Below are 23,413 nucleotides of genomic sequence, written 5' to 3' on the forward strand. Positions count from 1 at the left end.
ATAAACTAGAAGTGTTCAGTGTTAGGGAGTGAATAACGTTTCAACTTTTTTGAAAGTGATATAGGGTTACTGGCTGAAATGCCGCCACTTATTTTTGTGGGGTCCGCCATATTGAATCGGCCATTTTGAATTTCGAAAAACTGGCTTCAGATTCGTAATCAGCGTTGTCCAAAACCCGCTATACTAGATGATTGTTGCAAAACAGTTACATTTTGGCACGAATAATTCATCGAAAGTGTTCTCAAAACAATAGACGCGTTTATCTCAATTTTTTCAAAACTGCGTAATCTCATTTGGAAACGGTTCAATTTAAAGACTTCATCTTTTGATCTCTCGACAGAAAGCCTTTTTCATTGGACGAAAGAGCTATACAATCTAAGAATTCTTTGTATTCTCTATGTTTAGTGAAGCCTTTAAGTGAAAAAATAGACTAAAAATCGACCTTAAAGTTTTAGATTGAACCATTACGCTAAATATGAGATTTTTTACCCGTTCTTAGGCCATTCTTCCAATACAGTTCACTTTAGAAGCTGATTATTAGTTTTATGTTTCAAATCGATCCTGAGGCAATTTTGGAATTCCACGTGCACCACGGGCGCCATTTTGCTTTTTCGTCTTCCAAAAATTGTAAATGGAGACTAAAATATAAGCTTTTTGAATCCTGAAATTGTTTCCTTTTATGTTTTTTCATCGGACCACAAAAAAATCCAAATTTTGCGTAGTATTTGGTAATTTGAATGAGAACATCCCCAGGCGGTGGTAAGTTATTTTCGTCCACGTCTCTTATCACCTATTTTATAGGTGATTTTTATTCATCAACACTGCTATCTTTGAAAATGAGCCACCTTGGTTATGCAACTGATTTTCCCGATCTTGTTTTATTGCAAATAATTAAGCAACCTTCTTTTTATTATATTCAAAATTGTACATATTTTGTCGTATGCAATTTTAGATATTCTTTGATTTGATGGCATTGTAGGGAACACGTATCCGCCAGTTGAAACCAATGGAGCTGACATTTCGTTGGACTGATCAAACTAAACTAGGAAACTCATCCACTAGGCATTTAATGTACGTGGGGAATACGCATGGCCTTGTCTGAGTGAAATGATGGCTGCTGAATTATGTATGAGGGTTAAGAATTGGCGGTTCGCGAGAAGAATCGAATCGCAGAAACACGAAGAACAAATGTTTTATTGCAATATTCATTGGCTTAATGTTAGTCCATTAAATCATCAATAAAGCTTGAGCTTGTGCGACCACCCCTAGCTGCTACAAGCACAGGGAACAAGCAGATATTTTTGCTTGGGAGTAGCGAAACATCTTTCAATATGCAACTCTTGATAATCTTAAAGTGTTGATTGATCAATACCGGGTGCCGGCCAGGCCCGAACATAGATCGCGGAAGGAGGGGGAAGGAATGGTTGGTCCGATACTTGCTTTTGCTAGAGGCCGTATATACTACTGCGCACTCCACAAGTATCACGAGCGGAGGATATTTGTTAGTATAGAAGTTGGATTCTACTTCTTCTTTACCGACGCCAGAGAGGTGACTCCACTATCTGGACTAGATACCGATCCATCACCTCATGGACCGGGGACCAACGGCTTTACTTCCCCTACAAAAGAAAACGTGACAACAGATTTTTTTACCTCAGAAAAATCTCAACGACATCGGCTGGAATTGAACTCAGGCCAATTGGAATGAGTGGCGCAAAAAGTGACAAATTAGTTTCCTTTTCCAGCCTTCCGACTGTCGGCTACCCGGAGCTGAAGTTGCCTTTTTAACAAACCGAGCATTTCAAAATTAATTCAGTAATGAGCCTATTTTTACCATGTTTCTATTATCACTACCCATTTGAAGCCGTTGGTTAGAGCAGCATCCGCCATATTTGTTCAACGCATTGGAACAAATGGTATTGCATCAGCGGATAATTTTTCCACACAGAGCTTCACTTTTCGTATCCCGTACCGTTTTTTTTAAATTGTTGAACCACCCAAAACTAAACTTGAAGGAATCTGACACGTTAAGGATTTGGACAAATATCTTGACTATTAAAATCAGTGTATTCGAAGGGACTACGATTCAGTTCTCGTTGCTTCAATATCCATAGAAATAGTCCCCTATCCAATCGTTGATGTTGTCCTTCCAAAAGAAAAGTATTCACGTCAATTCAAGAAAAAATGCATGTCTCGGCATATCTACCATATCTTGCCTATTTTGTTTTTATTATTATTTTGTTAGATTTTCCTGCTGATAACTAACAAGCGAATAAAAAAGTCGATTTTTTAACCGCTACACCAGATGCCTCCTTAAGGCTCAAGTTACCTCAAGGCTTGGTAGTATGCGTAAGAAAAATTGTGTTCAGCTTTGCCACCAGATTATCCATTTAAACCTTTTCAAAACTCTAAAAGAAGAATATCAGTCGATTTATTAGATCATCACGATTCAATTCATGCAAAATACCTGCTGGAAAAACCATCGGCTTAGCTGGATGGTGCTTTTGAAAAAGTGGCTGTGATTTTTTATCACACTACCACACCGAGCTGGGGTACGCACCACAACTGCGCAATGAAAAAACCACAGCCACTTTTTCAAAAGCACCGTTTAGCTAAGCCGATGGTTTTTCCAGCAGGTATTTTGCATGAATTGAATCGTGATGATCTAATAAATCAACTGATATTCTTCTTTTAGAGTTTTAAAAAGGTTTAAATGGATAATCCGGTGGCAAAGCTGAACACAAATTTTCCTACCCACACTACCAAGCGTTCAATTCTAACACATGCTTAAAAAAGGTAACTTGAACCTTAAGGGCACGGCAAATAAGTTACGGAGAATTTAAAACAAAAATTGGACTCACCCGAAAGATATTTCAATTTCAGCTATCCTAGTCATTGCAATAACATTTTTGGTAGAACATGATTTCGAGATTATTCACGTTTAAAGTTTCGCGCCGCACCCTCCGCCCACGTAAAGGAACATGATGAACAGTGCCATAACTTTGCTTCTACTGATTAGACCTCTATAAAAAGTTCAGATACATTCTTAAGATACTATACTTTACGATAAAGGAATAAAAAAGTTCGACTTTTTGACCGACCTCATCACATATAAACTCTTAACGAAATAGTCCAAAACCCCATAAAAGGCTCATTACCATATATGTAAAAAGCAAATTGTAAAAATTCCTTGAAAGTGCCAGGATACAACATGTGGCTTAATTGGATCAAAACGCAGCGTGCCTTGTCTGTTTTTCAAAAAGCGTGATATAATCGAGACAAAACCGTGATATAATCGAGGGTGATATAAACGAGTATTGATATAAACGGTCCTGCAATTCTGGGTGGAGGGTGACTTCCAGTTGACAGGCGCCCCAACAACCATTTGTCGGTGCTGCTTCCCGATCTACTCGAACTATTCTCCGGCGGTTTTCTCTCGAAGTCGTTATTTCGATGCTGGTCGCTTAGGTGTCGAGGTCAGTCCTGTGATTCTGGGGAGTCGCTTTGACTTTACGCTTGTCCGGACATGCCGCAGACTCAGGTGATTTGCATTTAATGCCAAAAGATCCTGACTCCTGCGTTGCAGAAGACAAAGAATTAAGTTGTCTGGACGATTGCCTTGTACGCAGCGCACCTGGGTTCGGGTCCCGACCCCGCTCATAGGGTTAGAAATTTTTCCTAAGAGATTTTTCTAACCCGAAGAGGCGAATGACCTTAAGGTTAAAACCTCTATAATTGAAAAAAAAAAGTTGTCTGGAAACTCTAAGCTTGCTCATATGACCCCCCTCCACGCTTTTCTAAACTTTCTTACTTCAAAACTTACTTGAAAATCATTTCACACCTTATGAGTTTTTAATATGGATTTTCAAAATATGCAAAGATATGCTGGTTTTTTATGCGGATTTTCAAAGTTATGAGGTTTTTAAGCGGTACGTATCCCCCGCATAAAAACTTCAGTGTACTAACATTCCTTTCCTCCCCCGATGACTGCAAGGACGTGGCCGGCGCCGTAATTTGCGTTTCAAAGTATAGAACTCTCCAAACGTGCACATTGAGGATGAATAGCTACTCGCAGACCCTATTCGTTGATTCTCTGTGCAATTTCGCTTATTTTGGTCAATCACCGAGTAGCAACTACGAATTGTACGGTCAACATGCTCATGTTCAATCCTAGTCACCGCCCGCAACGATGTTTTTGGAAAAACTTGATTTCGAAAAAATCGCGTTTGCTCTACTTCTACTGTTATACTGTCTATAATCGCAAGTCAGTACCATGTAGATAGGTAATCCCAGAGAACACGGGTCTAACTTGCGATTATGGGCAGTATACTACATAATCAGAGAGGATTATGAAACTACATCAAGGCACTAAAGAATGTTTTAACAGCTTTGATTTAAGAAAGTAAAAAATATGTTCCAATTTTGGCAATGTTCCCGTTTTGACAGCCTTAATTTCGCCAAGGGGCTGATAAAAACAGGTCTTCACTGTAGCATTTGAAAAAAAAATTATCATGCATTATTTTGCTGAAGTAACTAAATCGTTATCTTTTCTATTTTAGCAATTAAGAACAATTTGTGAAGCATATTCTTAAGTTTGAATATTTTTTTTTAACAAGAACAATGACCTCGCAGTTTTTTTTACCTACTACTAACATATACTAAAATCTTACAAAAGGAAATGTTGGCTTGAAAATGTTTTTGTAATCCTTGAAGATATATGGATTTGTAGAAAACCAATCGCTTGTAAGTCCATATAAAAGAAAAAGAAATTCAGAAAATGTGCGTCAATAGAAGAACTGCTCTAGAACTGGATATTATAACTAGATTTTCAAGAGCCATCCGACCTTCAATATTTGAAAACTGAAATTCACAACACATTGCTCAGCAAAGGTGCTTCAATTTGATTGTTTTATAGGTTTGTAGAACAGTGCTTAAACTAATTTTAAATATTTCAAAAGTTGATAACTTAAGCACCCTAACCACAAAAAAACCAACCAGATTGAACTTGTAATATGAAAATTAAAAAAAATCGCTGAAAAATACATAATTGTCGATACTTTTTACGTGTTGCAGATTCGAAATTATAAATATATGGCTTTTGCGTCAAATGAAGGAATTATGAAAATACGCAACAGCACATTCAAAAAAATTTTATGCATCTAAAAAAATCATTTCATTGAACAACAAGTATAAAAATGTTGTTTTAAAATATCCATATTAGGTGTGAGCAAAATAACGAGAATTAGTGCTCAGCATACGCTCCCAAATGATTGCAATGGTATATCAACTCCACTATTTGCAAGACTTTCAAGCAAAAACAAACTTATTTTATCCACCCTGATAAGGCGTCCCCGACTGGACGGGAATGAATAGACTCTACATAAACATGTGATGAATTAGCAACAAAGTAAACAGTTCCCCACATCTCGGATGGATAGTGCTCATAAAATAATTCCTTGTTCCTAGACTTTGTTCCGTAGCATGATAAAGATATCCTGCTTCATTTTCAACGCTTTAAAAATCGTGCTCCGTCGACGTGAATAGGAATGTCGCAATGACTGAATGTTGGCATCGGGTCAATGTGATGTATACTGTAGTCTTGAAAGTACAGAACATTCATCTCGGATATTTCTTTGCTCCTAAATGGCCAAAATAAATGTCGCACTGATTTATAATGGTTGATGGCATTGCACCGCTGAGTAATCGCCTTCTACGCCGCAGAGTAATCTAAAAATAAACAATCAACACAGGTTTTATCCGACGTCTTATCACCGATAATAAATAAGGCGCCAAAAACTGAGATCTTAGTAAAAAGCATCGTCTTGGTAATACATTCCAGTAAGGAACATTACCGTCGATTTCAACAAATTTCCCAGTATAAGCGTACGAGCAATCTCGCAGGATTTTTTCTACGGTCATACTAACACCAAGAATCCTTCCAGACCACGGTTAGTCCATGAAACCAGCACTGGAACACTGGTATACCACGAGAGCTAGCCAAAGAAAAATGCGCAAATGTCAAAGTTTTGAGAAACAATCGCGTATGAAAAAATGGCCAGCTGAGTTCGGGCCAGTCTGTCCTAAATGGAGTGAAAATGGAATGGCGCGACGAGCCGACAAACCGGCCTTGAATGGCCCTTTTCATTTGTCCGCTATTTATTTCCACAAAAACCAGATGGCGGCCATTTGACCAAGCTCCAGACCAGCGCGCGTGAAGCCGGCGAGAATGAAGCGAACTGTTACTGGGTAAAGCTAGAGCTTGTTCGTTGGCTTGAGGAGGTAAAGTCTATCGGACATTAAGCAGGTCCGCAACGTTCCGTGCAGTCGGCGGGAAATTGCTTCCTCTCGAGAAGAAAAGAACGATGATACGCGCCAGCAGTGGCTGACTGGAGGACGCTTATGATGATGATGATGCAACCTTCAAATTGGTATGTCGATGGGCGCGTTCCAGAAATAGAAACATGTTCGGCGGAAGAGTGCCATATATCGTAACTTTTGAAATGTGCTTTGATTCTTCGAAATACTTGTATGTGTAAAATTAACATAGTTTGATACATACTTGTTTAATAACCTAATGAATTGATGCCCTATGTGAATTAGCATACCTGAAAAAAGAGGAAAAAGTATAGCTTAGTAGAATATTTGTTCGCGCTTTTTTAAGCATAGTAACAAAATCTTTGTTCCGCTGGTTGATAAATTGCCCACATCAGTCAATCGAAGAAATCATACTATTATACTTGCTGACAAGAACGATGTACTAATAGGTTGAGAAAGACACAGTTTCTTAATGGCAACGTCGTGGATATATTGCCGCAAAAGGATTATGACACAAATCCGGAATATGGGAAGAACCCCTTGTACATCATAATATCCCGGACGCCTTAAAAACACCAGAGTGACTCAAGGTTGCATGAAGAGCATTTAAAATGGTCATAATTAGCGAGCACAGCCCTTTTTGAGCCCAAATTGTGGGAGCGATTGGCTGCTCCTCGGACTTGTCCATTGCATGTAAAGTTTGTATTAAAATTAGTACGGGAAAACGTACTTGTATGAACTTCCATTCACATAGATCGCTATTTTACTGAAATTGAATAAAAAAATGCAATGAAAGAGTAGTGCAGAGTAGAAAAACTCATAGTAAGAGAACTGCGGAGAGAAAAACAGCATTTTTGGCAAGGTATGCCCCGGCATTGTATGGCAACACGTCCAATGTCATAAGGATAGTCAATGTTCGATTGGATTCGTTTTTTGACAGCTAAACGCGAATCCAATCGACCCAAAATGGAGTCTCCGCAGTTCTCTTTCTAGAGTTTTTCTAGTGCAGAGTATGATTAATAACTTTGTCAAAAACTGTAGCTTGCTAGGATTAAAAAATACGGTTTTAGGATACAAGGGTTAAATTAAACGCAGAAATTTAATAATTCTGGCAACACTGCAAATGTACACCAACATCTACGTTTCAATCCTAAATATCTCAGAAGTTGAAGGGCTGGCGCTCAAAATGGACTAACCCACATTTTGCATTTTTTACAGAATATGGGAAAAACCCACATTTCCAAATTAATATCGTTATAATTGTAAAAATACACGATTTTATTAGTTCATTTACCCATGTTGTCTAAAAAAATAAGATCATTACATGAACTATCTTTCAATTCACGAGCATTTTCGTTATTCGAGGGGGTAACCCCGGAGGCACCTAGCGCCCAAAATGGGATAACCCACAATTCACACGTCCTTTCCTTATCTTTCGTTTTGTGTCTTTGACAAAGTTGTTGCATGTCATCTAGCACTTTATTTGATTGTTTCATATTAGTTCAATATGTCTTCTTAATATACTAACTTTGTATGTCTAAAAGTTTTGAAATATGACGCATTTTTGAAAACATTATCTGTAAGCAAAATTTTTAACCAAAACATACTCCATCTCGAAGCATACAGGACATACAAAGTTTGCATATTCAGAAAATAGCATAGCATAGCAAAACCGACCGCACTCGTCATGGGTGGCTGATACAGTGAAATCTTTTTATACGACAGTATAGTTCACTGCACACCTGACCATGTCCTTACGATCGCAAAAGGGAAGGGAATTTTAGTTGAATACCTACTTAAGAAGATACGCAATCTCCATAGGTATTACGGATGTTCGAATTCGTTAGTAAGGAAAGGAAAATGGGATGTGAATTGGGAGTGATCTTATATATTCAACAAAATGGATAATGATAATTATTATAAATCGGATTGATCTCACCAGATTTATTTCGATGATGGCACCACCGACAGATTACTTTCTCCAAACATCCCGCTTAGCTGGGTTATCACAGCAATGAAAAACTGGAGATGTAGTTGACGAAGGAGGCGACGATTCTGACTGCAAATCAGTAACAAACTGATATCCATGCTGACTGATTTGCATTTTGCACACTCGCACAAGAAATTTTCACAGTTTTGAACAACTCATTTCTTCAGTACAGAAAGTTGCAGTATCAAGAACTAGTTTCCAATCGGTGAAAAAACGTGACACATTGAATTTGCGTCCAACTTTACTCCACAAAGTTTGCATATTCAGAAAAATATATTTAAAATGATAGCAACTACAACTTTCTCGATAGTATTTTTTTCCGAGAGTTGTTCTACTGGGGTGGGGTGATAATACGACGCATACAGTGCCGCCTAGCGGCGAAAATGGGAGCTAGTGGGTTTTCTCCATATAAGTTGTCGAAAAATCCCATACAAACTTCTGGCACATTGGTCCGGTAGCTAGACTTGTCCGATTTGCTTCAAATTTGGTGCAAGTACTCCTGGTGGGACTAGGAATCGAGTAAGGGGTGGACCGATTGAGTTTTCAAAAATTCATTTTTTTTCTGGGCAGTCTACTCCTCAACCTAGGGGACGGTCATCCAGTAATCATAGAATTTTGAATATATGTCATTCAACGCATGAGAAGCCTAGAAAAAATATAAAATATCGACACAAGCTTTTGAGGTCTTGTCCAACCTCTGACCAGGATGATCTGGGAACCAATTTCACAAAAATTACACTTGACGTTGATTTGTTCCCAGCGGTTTGCTATTGAATTTTGACAGATCAAAACAGTGGGACCGTTCTAAAACGCCACCTTGTAGATAGGGAACAAACAACGATCGCCAAAACATCGGTACTTCAGCTTATTTTCAAGTGTTGCTATCGCATTCGGCAAGAAATACGATTAAAACCAAATTTTTATCTATCATCAAATGTTACCAATCTAAGTTACCATCATTGGGGCTGAAGAGCTTGTTGGTGTACGTACAAATGAATGAACTATTGCTTTCGGTTGTTGCATTTGGCATAAGGTCTGTACTTCCTTTGTTACCGAACGAAAGGTCACAGGTCATTTGGCATAATTTGAAGAATTGATCACACTGAAGGTCATTTGGCATAAAGGACATTTGGCATAACGGTTATTTGCCATAATGGTCATTTGGCATATTTATTAGAATTGATCACACTGAAGGTCATTTGGCATAACCGACATTTGGCATAACGGACATTTAACATAACGAACATTTAGCATAACGAAAATTTGACATAATTTTGCTAAGTGATCTCACTGAGTCTTTTGGCATAACATACGAATGTATAGGTTATCAGATGAATGACCCATTAGGTTAAAGCTTTATCGTTTTTATCAACCCCTTGGTGAATTTTAGGCTTATAAAACCGGGACATTGATAAAATCGGAACATATTTTTCTTTTTTTTAAGAAACCAAAGCTCTTAAAATATTCTTCTTCAGATATAGCCTCATAACCTTTCTTGATTATTTAACTTAAACATCCCTTAAGGGGGCCTGACAGCGCAAAATTTAAAAAAAGATACTAATTTTATTTTCGCATATTTCGGATCTCAAAGATTAAAGGATTTGCTTGAATTCAATTTGGTTCGTCTGCTAATGCCCATCAAACTACCAACTATCAATTTCCATAAGAAGCTGATAAAAACGGGTCATAAAGCTGATAAAATCAGGGGTAGCTGAAATAGGGGCTGATAAAATCGGGTCTTCACTGCATTTCGAGTGAATTTTTAGCATTTAATAACTGATTTGGGCTTTTCTTAAATACAAGCAGTTTCATTTTTGAAATTTTTGTGCTTGTCCATTCTTGCAATTATGGATTCTTTGCTATGACATACGTTTTAGTATAGTATGGTGTAGAACTACGATCCGCCCAACGTATGTTTTGTTTTGGCCATTATTATTATAATTCGCCAGTGAGTTTTGGTTTTCCATACAATATCTCAATGATTAAAATAATACTTATCATCTTTCTTTTTATCATAAGCCATTTTTTCAAATTATATACTTTATCGGCGGCGGAAGCGGCGGCCCCTTGCAAGCAAACCTGCGATCCACTCGCTTGCCCGGATTACTTAAACATATTTATTTATTTATTTATTTAATTGTTGCTCAAGTAGCGTAAGAAATTCATCTTTTTTATGTTACAACGATCTTACTTGGTAATGATTAATAACATTGAAATTTGAGTTTAACTAATTATTATTTGCTTCCTATCCAATTCAAAAATTCTGTGCACTGCCTCTTAAATACTTCCAATGATTGTATACGTTTGAGTGAACCCGGCAGAGAGTTCCACATACAAACACCTCGCACAAAAAAAGAGTTGTAGAAGGATGTAAAATGGGCTGGAATTGTGAAATTGTCAAATCTTGCGCTTCGAAAAGGTTGTAGTTTCTCAAATAATTTGGACTTTTTTTTCGAGAGTTGTCCTACTGGAGCTGTAGAGCTACGTTCTCGAAAGGACTCCCCGTCAGAATCACATACTACAATTTGCAGACGAGACAGGCAATGTCGCCCACTAAAACACTGCATTAGGCCAATTGTAGCGGGCCGTGATTCTGAAAGTGATATTCATTGTACGGTACAGGTATGTGCGGGCGTAGGGACTCGCGATCGCGTGTATCATCGCGAAGAGCTCGAGCATTTGTACTTTAACATGTTCGATCACGTGTGCGTTTGTATGTCGCGTGTGCTAACGTGTATGTATCTTCGCGTGTATGAATTCTATTTTATAACCGTGTGCGTTTCGCATATTCATGTGTGTTCTTGGATAATCGCGCGCGGACCGTGAATCTAGTTCTTTATTTTTTGGTGAACTGCTAAGATGCTAAAAGAGTGTGAGATCTTCCATATCACTAGAGTGCCCGGTGATGTCGCCATGTTGTCTAGTGGATATGTGCTTTATTTTTTTATTGGTCCTACTGAATGTATGGACCTAAGTTATTAGGGCAGAGAGTAATGGAATCCGGACGTGACCGATTCATGAGCGCGCGAAAACGGACGTTTGTAGGTTCGTGTTTGAGACAGCGTTTGAAACTTCGTGAGTGCTAAAACGTTCTCCTTATTACCGGGGTGTTATAAAGTTTGCGCGATCGCGAACGTAGGTGTGCGTTGTTAATCGCGACGGGCTTAAGCGTTCGTACGTTAACGTGTATGTCACGTGTGCTCGCGTTTATGTGACTTCGCGTGTACAAGACTGGATTTTGTAACCGTGTGGCATTTCCTATATACGCGTGCGTTCTTGGATGGTCACGCGGACCTTCATTCTGATAGTTTTTGGTGTACAATTCACATTCTGACAGGGAGTAAGTTACCCCATATCACTAGAGTCCTCTCAGTCATGTCGCCATGTAACGTGGTGCCCAGAGGATATGAGTTTTTTTTAATTGATCGGATTGAATGCATGGACCTAGTCTGCTGATATCAAGGATAGAAACATCCGGTAGTGACCGATTCATGTTCGTGCGACAGCGGGAGTTTTTAGGTTCACGAATGAGACCGCGTTTGAAAATTTATAGGATCTGAGACATTCACTTTATCACCGGGATGTTATCATGTTTACGAGATTGCGGGTGTAGGTGCCGGGTATGGTCGCGAAGGGCTCAAGCATTGTATATTAACGTGTTTGTCACGTGTATGTGACTTCACGTGTATAATTTTGATTTTATAATAATGTAGTGTGTGTTCTTGTTTGATCGCACGCGGACCGTGAATCTGATGCTTAATTTTTAGTGTATGGTACAGATGGTAGTCCGTTTCTCCATATCACTTGAATTCCAGGTCATGTCACCATGGAACTTGTTGTTTAGTGAATATGAATGTCATTTTTTTGATTGGTTCAACTGAAGGCATTAGTCCAGACTGGTAAAACTTTCGGACGTGACCGTTTCATGATCGCGCGAGTGGTGGGTTAATGTTTGAGACCGTGTTTGGAAGTTTGCGACGTTTACTTAACTACCGGGGTGTTTTCCTGTAGGCGAAATCGCGGGTATAAGTATATGTGGATTATTGCAATTACATGGTCGCGTTTGTGGCCAGGTTTGTGTTATTGCGAAGGCCACGAGTGTTTGTATCTATATGAGTATATATAGTGTATAGTAGAGATATACTAATAAAAGGAATCATAGCATGCCGAATAAAGAAAAAAAGATGCAAAGAGCTTGACTAGAAGTGTATAAATAGAACAATACTATTTTGGTATACATAAATAATGGAAAAGCAAACTAATAGATGTACAAAAGAAGCAGACTAATGAAGTAGAATAGAAAAATACATGTAACATGCAATCAAACTCGTCTAAATGCAGCAAATGTTGTGTATTTATCATTAACGACAATTGCATTCTGTTAGACTTTCATCATGCTATGCTGGCCGGGAGTGGATGACTCACGTGCGTCGGTAAATTTATTGTACCCTAATTTATCCAACCCGTTTTCCCCGAATGAATAGAACCAAATGCTCAGATTGATGACCAGAAGTATTAGCCACTACTCTATCATATACCTCAGTTCTACATCCATTCCTTGACCCAACTGTCACAAATACTCAGACGAATACATACATAGATAGACAAAGGACTAGCACATAACAGTTGTACACTAGTACGAAAAGCTACGATTATCACAAAGCTATAACTAATAGGTTTCTACTTATTCTACTTTATTCAATTAATTTAATTAGTATATGCACGATGACGAAGTCGACCGATAAATGGACACACAATGACTCCCTCCGTGAGCTCCGTACGCGAATACCACCAATAGAACAATATTTGCAAACACGGCACACAGCAAAGGTCAATCTACGTTGATCCGCCAGTCGGCCACGCCACCGCGCATAGACCAGTGGTTTAGCATTGGTATGCGCAGGTGCAGAGTATGAAAAAGCATATAACATAAAAAAGGCACATAAGCCCTCTCGGTCTCCTCGATGCACTACTATCGAGGCGTAATGTAATACTCATCTTAAAGCAATTGTCTGTCAGAGGTTCTGTAGGACTGATGCACGCAATATGCTTGATGATGTTTGCAATACCGTCAAACCCCTAAACCTTGGGGAGGGGAAATAGTTTGTTCGACATGTTGTGCCAAAAAAAAAACGACATGCAAAAAAACTAAAGGTCGTACATATATTTACAGTACCTACACGTCACAACAGCAAGTGATCAAAGGAGCTGAAGCAATCTGTCAAGCTGTCCGATAAAACATGCACGTATGAGCGCAAACAGTAACAATCACCTATGTGGAAGTTTGTAATGTCTAAATGTGCAAATACCTTTTACTATTCAATTAAATAAGCGTCATTCATCACTCATACTTTCTAAGCATCGACCGGCAACAGCTTGTTTAACACCATTTCAAAAGACGCATTATTGACAAAGGATCTCGGTATGGCTCCAGGCAAACTTTCAATGAACGATGAGCTATTCCGAACAAGTTCACCTCTTGTTCCAGCGTTCACAACAAAACGCTTGCGGCACTCAGTTCCGACTACATTCCGCATGGTTGATTTCGTCGTTCTAGTTTTTCATCGCGCTTTTCAGCATTCAGTATCATCCCCCGCATTTCGACAGCAACGTTCGCGAAGTCAATGTTAAAGTTGCCTCCGGTTCGCCGGGTAAGTTCGTTAGCTAGCACAACATGCTTCCAGGCGGTGTGAAATATGATAGGACCCCATCCTTCAGGCAAGAGAATAAATATGTGTGTGAACTGTAAAATGCCACCACCGTCGCCTCGATGATGCATTGGATTAAACTGTGGCTGATGGAGCTCTCACCCACCCCGTGCGGGTTAGATGTGCCATCACCGTTATGAAGGTCTGCTCTACACTGAAGTTCGCACTAGAGGCGTTACTACTCATAATCATTAATGTCACAATCAATCGACAAACGTATAGCTGCTCTCTGCGTGTCAACGTTGTTGGTGTTGTATGTGCTAACAAGCCTTTCAATTCGCAGATGCGTCTTTTGATGCTGATCTATTGGGGAGATAGTGTATGTGCGTGGGTTGTGTCAGAAACATCAATTCGAGCACCATGTGGTGTTTGCTGAAGTAGTTTGTTCCAACTCTTATTCAATGAAATTTAAATTTTTGAACATCTTTCACCGATTTTGTCAAAGAGAAACAAAAACCAAAAATCCTAACGCTCTGTCATCGTTGTTAAACAACTCAAGGGTGAAGATAAAATAATGACGGGAGTGAAGAAAAGCCGTTTGCATTCTGCTATGATGCTCTCGCTAATGAGCTAATTTCATTCGCTCGGCTGTCCTCATTATTTTCAGTCGATGAAAACACCCAAACCCCTCCCGGCACGAATCACAGCTGCGAAAAGGTCAGTCGGCTCCAAGGAGGCCAATGTCACCATTAGTAGCATTTTCTTCTACCATTACCGCCCCAGTTGGTGGTCGGCGGATTCGCTGGCATCATTTTCGCGCAGTAATGGACCAACCAGAGTGGCGGCAGTCGGAAGTATAGTCATTTCTGGACCATCGGATAATATGCACAAACACTTCTCGCTGCTGAAAGTACTCTACTGTAGCTATATAGTCGTTCGTAGAAACGCTCTGGAGATAAAGATTAAAGGAGAACGAAACCGACTGGCAGGAGCAAATATCTCGATGAAAGCTTTGCTAAGGCTTGTTGCAATTGCCAAGCAAGCGAATTTTTGGTTTAAGTGCAAATGTCTCGACAAACATATGATTACGGCCTAAAAGCCAACTGTCAAAATCCACTTTGAATGGAAATTCCGGACAAACCGTTACTAGTCGAACACAGTTCACAACAGTTTATGAAAGCGAAAACTTTTCTCTATCGTTTACTACTTACATCTGTGATTGGCGCGTAACGGTTTGTCCGGAATTTCCATTCAAAGTGAATTTTGACAGTTGGCTTTTAGGCCGTAATCATATGTTTGTCGAGATGTGTTCCAGTTTCATAACACTTTTTTTAATTCTTGTTTTTGAGTAGGCTGAACAGAGCCGTGAGTCTTTTCAAGATTTACCCGAATGAGATGTTTGCAATGTTTGCTTATACGGGTCCGTCGTGTTCGGCATCTGCTTGGTAGTGCTGTTTGTTGGTTTGGAAATACTAGACACAGTCTTCGTTGAACGGACATTCGTTGCTACCTAAGCTACTGTTTGTACAACCGTTTGTCATTTTTCTGAAGATTGTACGTTAGATTGGATTGCAGTAGTTTCGATAGATTTTTGCACGTCATTGTGCAATAATCTGCAGAAATAGCTTCAACGACACAGAGCATCTGTGCTTGGTTAACCGCGAAGACTACATATTAAGAAGACTGATATCTCTTTTCTTCCCCCATGCAAACGACAAGCGACAGAGGTTACATCGCCTCTATTGGAGGAAGGTAGGAAGCTTCATGTAAAAGTGTATATGTGCGTGTGCATATGGGAAGTACCACCTTTACCCGCAAGTGGCGTTGCTGTTATTGCCTCCAGATTCTGGACAGAGTTGCCAGTCTTCTTGATATGCAGTCTTCGCTAACCGAGACATCCCTCGGTACCTGCCAGTTGCTTCAGGCGTTCACACATGTTGTGTGAACTGTTTGGAATTAGTGTCAAACTGAAGCCAAGTTGGTGTTAGTTTTGATACATCATCTAATTAATAGCAAATTGGTGTTAGTTACTGACGAGTGGAACACGAATCATTAAACTCCAACTTTTTTATAGAAATACATTATTCCACAAATTAATTTAATAGGTCAAATATGGTTGATACATTTATTGGACCGTTGAACACTTGTACTGCAGTTCTATGCATAATTGGCCAGTGTATAGGGAATCCCATATAACAATGGGTAATCATGCGTATATCGGAAGTTCTGAAAAACGATAAACTCTGGGAATGTAAATTTTAAGATACCGAAGCGATATAGCAGTTGGCAAATGCGAACTAATCATGGATGTTTGGATATGTTATCGAGGAGACTACATATCCGCTTCCAATGCGTTTCTTTCCCACCATTGATATACATTTTTCTCTGCCAACATCGATGTTGGATTACACAACAGTCATACTACCATGAACATTTTTCATTACCCCATCAAAGGCGTCCGCTGGGAAAACAGAGGAAACACAATGAAATGAAAGTTCTAAAAATAATTTATATTTATTACAGACGCATCCCGCCGACATTTCTTCCGTCCGTTAGGTGGTGGCCAATAGTTAGTGACCTTGCTCGCGTGCATGATCCATTTCAATGGAGCGAAGGGAGAAACAAACCTCTCAGTACCAGTGTAAATAGCTCAACACTGAACAGATAAAAAAAAAACCTGCTACTATACACATACGTAGAGTAGGAGAACATAACGCAATTTCCTCTCGGGTTATGTACAGTATGTGCAAAGTCTCTATAGAACAATACCGAATGACTTTGTAATCAAAATTAAATGAAAATTAGTAGGGAAATAACTAAACCTACATACCCTGAGACCCATTATGGCAATTACGTTCATTGGTAAACTTTCTAGTTCGTTAACAGTTATCGCCATCGGCACACTGATGGTGTAAGGCTGTGGGCAAACGAAACGAGAACTAACCTTTTCGATGTTGTACTTTTCCAGTGCCTGTGTCGCACAGTCCACCGCATCCTGCTGCATTTCTTCGCCCATGTCGGCATTCTTGATCACTGCCTTACGGTCACTCATTTTGCTGCGGGTTTTACTGTTCGATCTGCTAGGAGACGATGTGGAAGGTGATGACCTGAAAAGGGAAGCATGAAGAACAATGTTATTTTTCGTTTGATATCTCTAAGATTGAGCGTAACTGAATGCCTGTCTGTTATTGATCTGATATATTGGTATTGATGTATTTAGCCATCACCTTTCGTACCGGTTGGTGGTAGCAAAGGTTTCCACAGCACCTCTGTGGATCCGCACCGGTAGTGATTACTTTGTATCATAGTAAAACAAACGAATGATAACAAACATTTATTGCCAGAAGTATACCAAAAACAAATCGAGTTGTTGGCAATTCCTAATTTTAAAAGGAATACTTGGTGCCTGAACTCAAGTTTTAAAAGATTTTATGCATGACATGACCACAATTACAAATCTAAATCGTTTGGTGCTTGAATAAGGAATGCAGCGAAGACCCATTTTTATCAGCCCCTTGGTGAGTTTTAGGTTGATAAAACAAGGACATTGTTAAAATCGGGAAATATCATTTTCTTTCTTTTTAAGAAACTGAAGCTCTTAAAATATTCTTATTTAGTCCCTAGATATAGCCTCATTACCTTTCCTGATTATTTAGGTTAAACTAGGGGTCTGACAATGCAAAATAAAAAAAATGCATATTTCGGATCTCTAAGATAAGAAAAATATGCTCAAGGATTTACTCGAATTCAATTTGGTTCGTCTGCTAGAACCCATCAAACTACCATCAATTTTCATTTGAAGCTGATAAATCGGGTCAAAAAGTTGCAAAAACCAGGGGTAGATAAAATCGATGAAATGAAATGATGAAATCGGGTCTTTACTGTATCTATCATAATTGACTACACTACAAACGTATATTTAAAATAATCTCGTGCCAGGGATAATTTTTTAAAGTTTAAAACACCAAGCCCTAGCCTCATATAGACGAGTAAAGCATATATGTTCATATCCCTAGCTCATTGAAAACTCATTCAATCAAAGATAACTCAAGAAATATCAAGCAACATTTTACTCAGACCAAACAATGCGTATTTTCCATGCATATTAAACTCCCCAACAATATAGTTTTTGCAGTAGTTGGGGGAGGGGTGCCATATACCGTTTGCTCTATCGCCGATGATACAATATTCGTAACGAATCATTGCTTGATTATATCTACAGAGTGCACGATCAAACGGAAAAAATGTTGCCAAAAGCATGAATAAAATGTCATGAATTCTGGAAAAATCACATTTTTACGCTAGGAAAACAGAACTTTCCATTTCAACATGCTGATCCTCGCACACCAACTCAGTCAACGACCAAGCATACCTGAGGCAACAGGTATAAACACACCGTGAAACATCATCGCGATGAGTAGGTAAATATCACAATTTTGATCGGCTACACAAGTGTATTGAACCTGCCAGAGAATTGGTTTAAAACTACCCAAATCTAGTGCTACATAATTGCTTTAAATCCAACATACTCTAGTGTAGTCAAGTGCCAATCTGTTATAAATGTGTCCTACGGACTACTCTTAAAATTAGGTTAGCGATAGTAGTCACCCGACTTGCGGGAATCCTTGATTTGTTTCTACTAAAATTCAACCTATCCCAATGCCCACTAGCTTAGCTTATCTAAACTTATGCTACGCCAAAATGTACAGGTCAACTAAACTAAGATTCATAAAAAATCTCAATAGGAATTATAATTGCCTGCAAAACGCTTTTATTAGCAGAGATATTTGTTTTAGTTTTGTGAACTTCAGCTACGGTTTTCGCTATGTTAGCATAGCATACCAAAAACGACCGCAATGATTTTGTAAAACAAACGCATTGACCAACATTCTTTTTTTTGTCCCTTTATGGGCAGCTAGGGCCGAGGGTGGTGGCTAGCGGGTTTCATACATCCTTGACCTGACGGACAAAGCTATGGTGCCTTGAACACAGGCAACGCAGATCCAAGGCCATCATTGAAATGATAAGTTCTGCGTTTGAGATGTACTTCCCCCGGTTGCCAGACGAATACCTGCAATTATTACTTGTTGCTTTGTGTGTATGAATCTAATGTTCAGTCCTGGGTGGTGTATGCGTGGAAGGTGTGGTTTTTAGCGTTCGAGTCATATCTGTCTGGGTTAGCGTGGGCGTTTACTAATTGTGTAATAGTGTGATCGCCAAAGGCTCGAGCATTTGAATGCTAGCGTGTCTCTAACTTTGCGTGCATAATTCGATTTTAGATTCGTGTGGCCATTCGCATATTCACGTGTATTTTTGAACGATCGCGCGCGGACCGTGAATATGATAATTAATTTTTAGTGTATGGTAGAGGAACGTGTTGTTTGGTAAATATGCATCATTCATTGCATCATTCTTGATTGGTCCAACTGAAGGCATGAGTCGAGAGTAGAGAATTCCGAACGTAGCTGGTCTATGATCGCGCGAGTGGTGGGTTAATGCTTGATACCGCGGTTGTAAAGTTATAGGTGCTGAAAAGTTCACTTAAGTAAGGGGGTGTTTTAATGTTGGCGAAATTTCGAGCGTAGGTGTGTGTGGATGATTGAAATTGTAATGTAAATTCGCGTTTTTGACCAGGTTTGTGTTATCGCGAAAGTTATGGGCGTTTGTGCGCTTTGGATGTGAGTGTATATGGGAGAATATGCTATTGATTGTGTTTGTGAGTATGAGTATGAACCTAACTTAAGATATAGTAATAATAGGAAAAATAACATGCCGAATGTTTCTTTTTTTAGGTCATTAACCGTGCATTGCAGAATGCCCGAAAACTCTGAACTAGGCCTCGTCGAGTCCAGTCTGTCAGTCTTGTCCTGTCGTGTCTTGGGTTTCCAGGTTACATGCATTCACCAGATGAGACTAGCTTATGTCAGCTTACTTGTGCACTGGTTTCGTAGAATCGAGGCGATCATCGAAATGATAGATCCTACGAGTGAATGCATTTGGCCTAGTCACCTGTCAAGCATTTGTGTATTTGTGTATGTTGAGATATGTGTGGAGCCTGTAAATAATATTCTAATACGAATAATAATTTATACGCCAAAATAAGAAATTTGTTATATACTACTTGCAGTTTGTTGATAGGAACATCTGATTCCATCAAGTATTATTCTCATACTCATCTCCATTGTTCTAAAACCTGGCGACATCTGATGGCAGAGAAGAATCATTGTTGGCAGCAATGTTGCTCTTCTTGGATGTATGAGCTCGAAAAAGTCATCACAAGAATAAAACGCATGAGACCGAAAATAAATAAAAATAAAATAAAGAGAAGAGTTAGTATTGTTATTGAGTATTAATAATATTCCGATTTTTTTTCGAGAGTTGTCCTACTGGAGCTGTGGAGTTATTTGATTCAATTAAGGCGTGGACCTAGACTTCTGGGATGGAGGATAGAGACTTCCGGACGTGAACGATTCATGAATGCGCGAGTGCGGGGGACTGTAGGTTCACGCTTGAGACTGCGTTTGAGTGATTACAAGTGCTGAGACGTTCATATTATCACCGGGATGTTATAATGTCTAGAAGAGTGCGAGTATAGGTTGCGTGGAGGGTCGCGAAGGGCTCAAGCATTTTTATATTTGTTTGTCGCGTGTATGTGACTTTGTGTGTATACATTCGATTTTATGTAGTTTAGTGGATATGAGCATTATATTTTTGATTGGTCCACCTGAAAGCATTGGACTTATGCTACTAGGGCCGAGAATAGGGGATTCCGGACGAAACCGATTCATGATCGCGTGAACACGGGCATTTGGAGGTTCACTTTCGAGAACGGGATTGTTAATTTATAAGTGCTAAACCATTCACTTAGTCACCGGGGTGTTATACTTTTTATGAGATCGTGGGTGTGGTCGTGCGTGGATGATCGCGAAGGACTCGAGCGTTTGTATGTGGACGTTTTTGTCGCGTGTGCTAGTATGTATGTAACTTCTCGTGGACACATTATTTTTATAAGTGTGTGGCCATTCGCATGTTCGCGTATTCTTCAATGATCGCGCGTCTTGTCTAGTTTTATTTCTATTGGTCCAACTAAAGGCATGAATTTGGGCTGCTAGGATCAAGGGCGGAGACTTCCGGAGGTGACCGATTCATGATTGCGTGAGCTTAGGTTCTTAGGTTCCAACGTTCACCTAATCAATCGGGGTGTTTGAATATTGGCGAGATCGCGGGCGTTCGTATTTGTGACCAGGTTTGTGTTATCGCGTAGGCCACGTTTGTTCGTTTGGAATGAGAGATTGTTAGTGTATAAGAGAAAATAAGCAATTTGTGTTAGTGAGTGTTAGCATGGATCTAATTGAAAATATAGCAACAAAAGAAGGGTGCCTGCAGAGAGAATTGGGCCCTAAACCCACATTGTATATTATTTTAACATGGCAGTGGATAATAAAGGTCGCCAAGTTAAGTACTAAAATTGATCACAATGTAGCTTAACTAAAAGAAATTAATCGTATCCCAAGTTTCTGTGATATAATCACTGTAATACTGCTTTGGTGGAAAAGCCCCCGGACCACATCAAGGTACAGTATCATGCCGAGGGATTTTGTAAAACAAACGCATTGACCAACATTCTGAGGGTTTTTGGTAAAATTGGTCACAACCCGGGGTATTCCAGGAACTGGTTCCTCTGATCATAAAACCCGTCTTGCGGGGTGTCAAACTTTATAATTTTGCAAAACACTGGAAACCATTTTGAGGTTTGTTGGTCAAATTGGACACACTCCGGGATCTTCTGGAAACCTGGCTCCTCCGATAAAAACGGACGATTTTTGACTGGGAGCAAAACTCGTCTTGCGGCACTTCACACTTCATGATTTTGCAAAACAAGCACACCGAAAGACATTTTGAGAGCATTTGGACGAAAAGGCCGCACTCCAGGGTATTTCGGGAACCGGGTTCCTCCGGCAAAGTGGAAACTTTTGGACCCTTTTGAAACCCCGTCTTGCGGCATGTCAAATTGCATTAATTTGTGAAACAAGTACGCTAAAAGACATTTTGAGGGTTTTTGTTCTAATTAGCCACACACCGGGGAATTCCGGAAACCTGGTCCCTCCGGCAAAGAGGACAATTTTCGACTGGTTGCTAAACCCGTCTTGTGGCTTGTCAAATTTCATGATTTTGCTAAGCCAGTTCACTGAAGGACATTTTGGAGGTCTTGGTCTAAGTGACCACACCCTGAAGTACTCCGGGAACCAGGCTCCTCCGGCAAAGAGGACACTTTTCAACTAGCTGCAAATCCAGTTTTTCGGTACGTTATACTTAATGATTATGCAAAACAAGTATACTAAAGGCTATTCTGATGGCTTTTGGTCTAATTGGTCACATTCCGGAGGCATTCCGCCAACCTGGTTCCTCCGAAAAAGGAGACACCTTTCGACCCTTTTGAAACCCTGTCTTACGACATCTCAAAGTTCTTGATTTTGTAAAAACAAGTTCATTAAGGGATATTTTGAGGGTTTTGATTGAATTGACCACACCTTGGAGTATTCTATATTTTAAGCTATTTTGTTCAAATTGCACACAACCCGAGTTCTCACCTGAATTTGGTTCTTCTTGAAAAGAAAACTACTCTCGGTCCGTTGTGAAACCAGTTTTGTGTCGCGTGTCAAACAACATGAAAGTAGACCATCGCATTTGCAAAATCATGAAGTTGGACATTGGACGGGTTTTATAACTTGTCGAAAATTGTCCTCTTTGCCGGAGGAACCAGGTTTCCGAAATACTCCGAAGAGTGACCAATTAGATATCAAAATTATTTTTGGCGTACTTGTTTCGAAAATTCACGCAGTTTGACATGCCGCAAGACAAGGTTTCAAAAGGGTCCAAAATTGTCCACTTTGAAGTTTGAAGTGCCGCAAGACGGGTTTTGCACCTAGTCGAAAATCGTCCCTTTTTACTGAAGGAACCAGGTTCTCGGGAGATCCCGGGATGTGTCCAATTTGACCAACAACCCTCAAAATGGTCCCCAGTGCACTGGTTTTGCAAAATTATAAAGCTTGACTGCCCGCAAGGCGGGTTTTATAATCAGTCGAAGTGTTCTCTTTGTCAGCGGAACCAGTTCCCGGAATACTCCGGGTTGTTGCCACTTCAACCAATAACCCCCAGAATGTTGGTCAATGCGTTTGTTTTACAAAATCACAAGTGATTTTGGAGTGATTTTATATATTAAAAAAAGTGTGATTTTATATATTAAAAAAAATTATTATAAATCGGATTGATCTCACCAAATTTATTCGGGGGATGTCACCACCGACATTCCGCTTAGCTGGGTTACCATGGGATTGAAAAACTTGGTGTAGTTGACGAAGAAGGCATCCGATGCTGATACCGTTTTCACTAAACTGACAATATTAATTTGCACACATTAACAAGAATGCTTCAGTTTTGAACAATTAATTTCTTCAGT

The 23,413-nt window shown here is 39.5% G+C and overlaps 1 protein-coding gene across 3 annotated transcripts in view; it reads right to left on the reverse strand.

The window, feature by feature from the left end:
• Positions 1 to 23,413, reverse strand: part of LOC131684087 (dynein light chain 1, cytoplasmic) — a 76,411-nt gene that overhangs the window by 26,137 nt on the left and 26,861 nt on the right. For all 3 annotated transcript variants that reach the window (XM_058966643.1, XM_058966642.1, XM_058966644.1), the window contains one exon: positions 16,898 to 17,060. In XM_058966643.1, coding sequence (XP_058822626.1) covers positions 16,898 to 17,060 — 163 coding nt within the window. The remainder of the gene's footprint in view (positions 1 to 16,897; positions 17,061 to 23,413) is intronic.

Source organism: Topomyia yanbarensis, chromosome 2, assembly GCF_030247195.1.
Source record: "Topomyia yanbarensis strain Yona2022 chromosome 2, ASM3024719v1, whole genome shotgun sequence".
Classification (NCBI taxonomy): domain Eukaryota; kingdom Metazoa; phylum Arthropoda; class Insecta; order Diptera; family Culicidae; genus Topomyia; species Topomyia yanbarensis.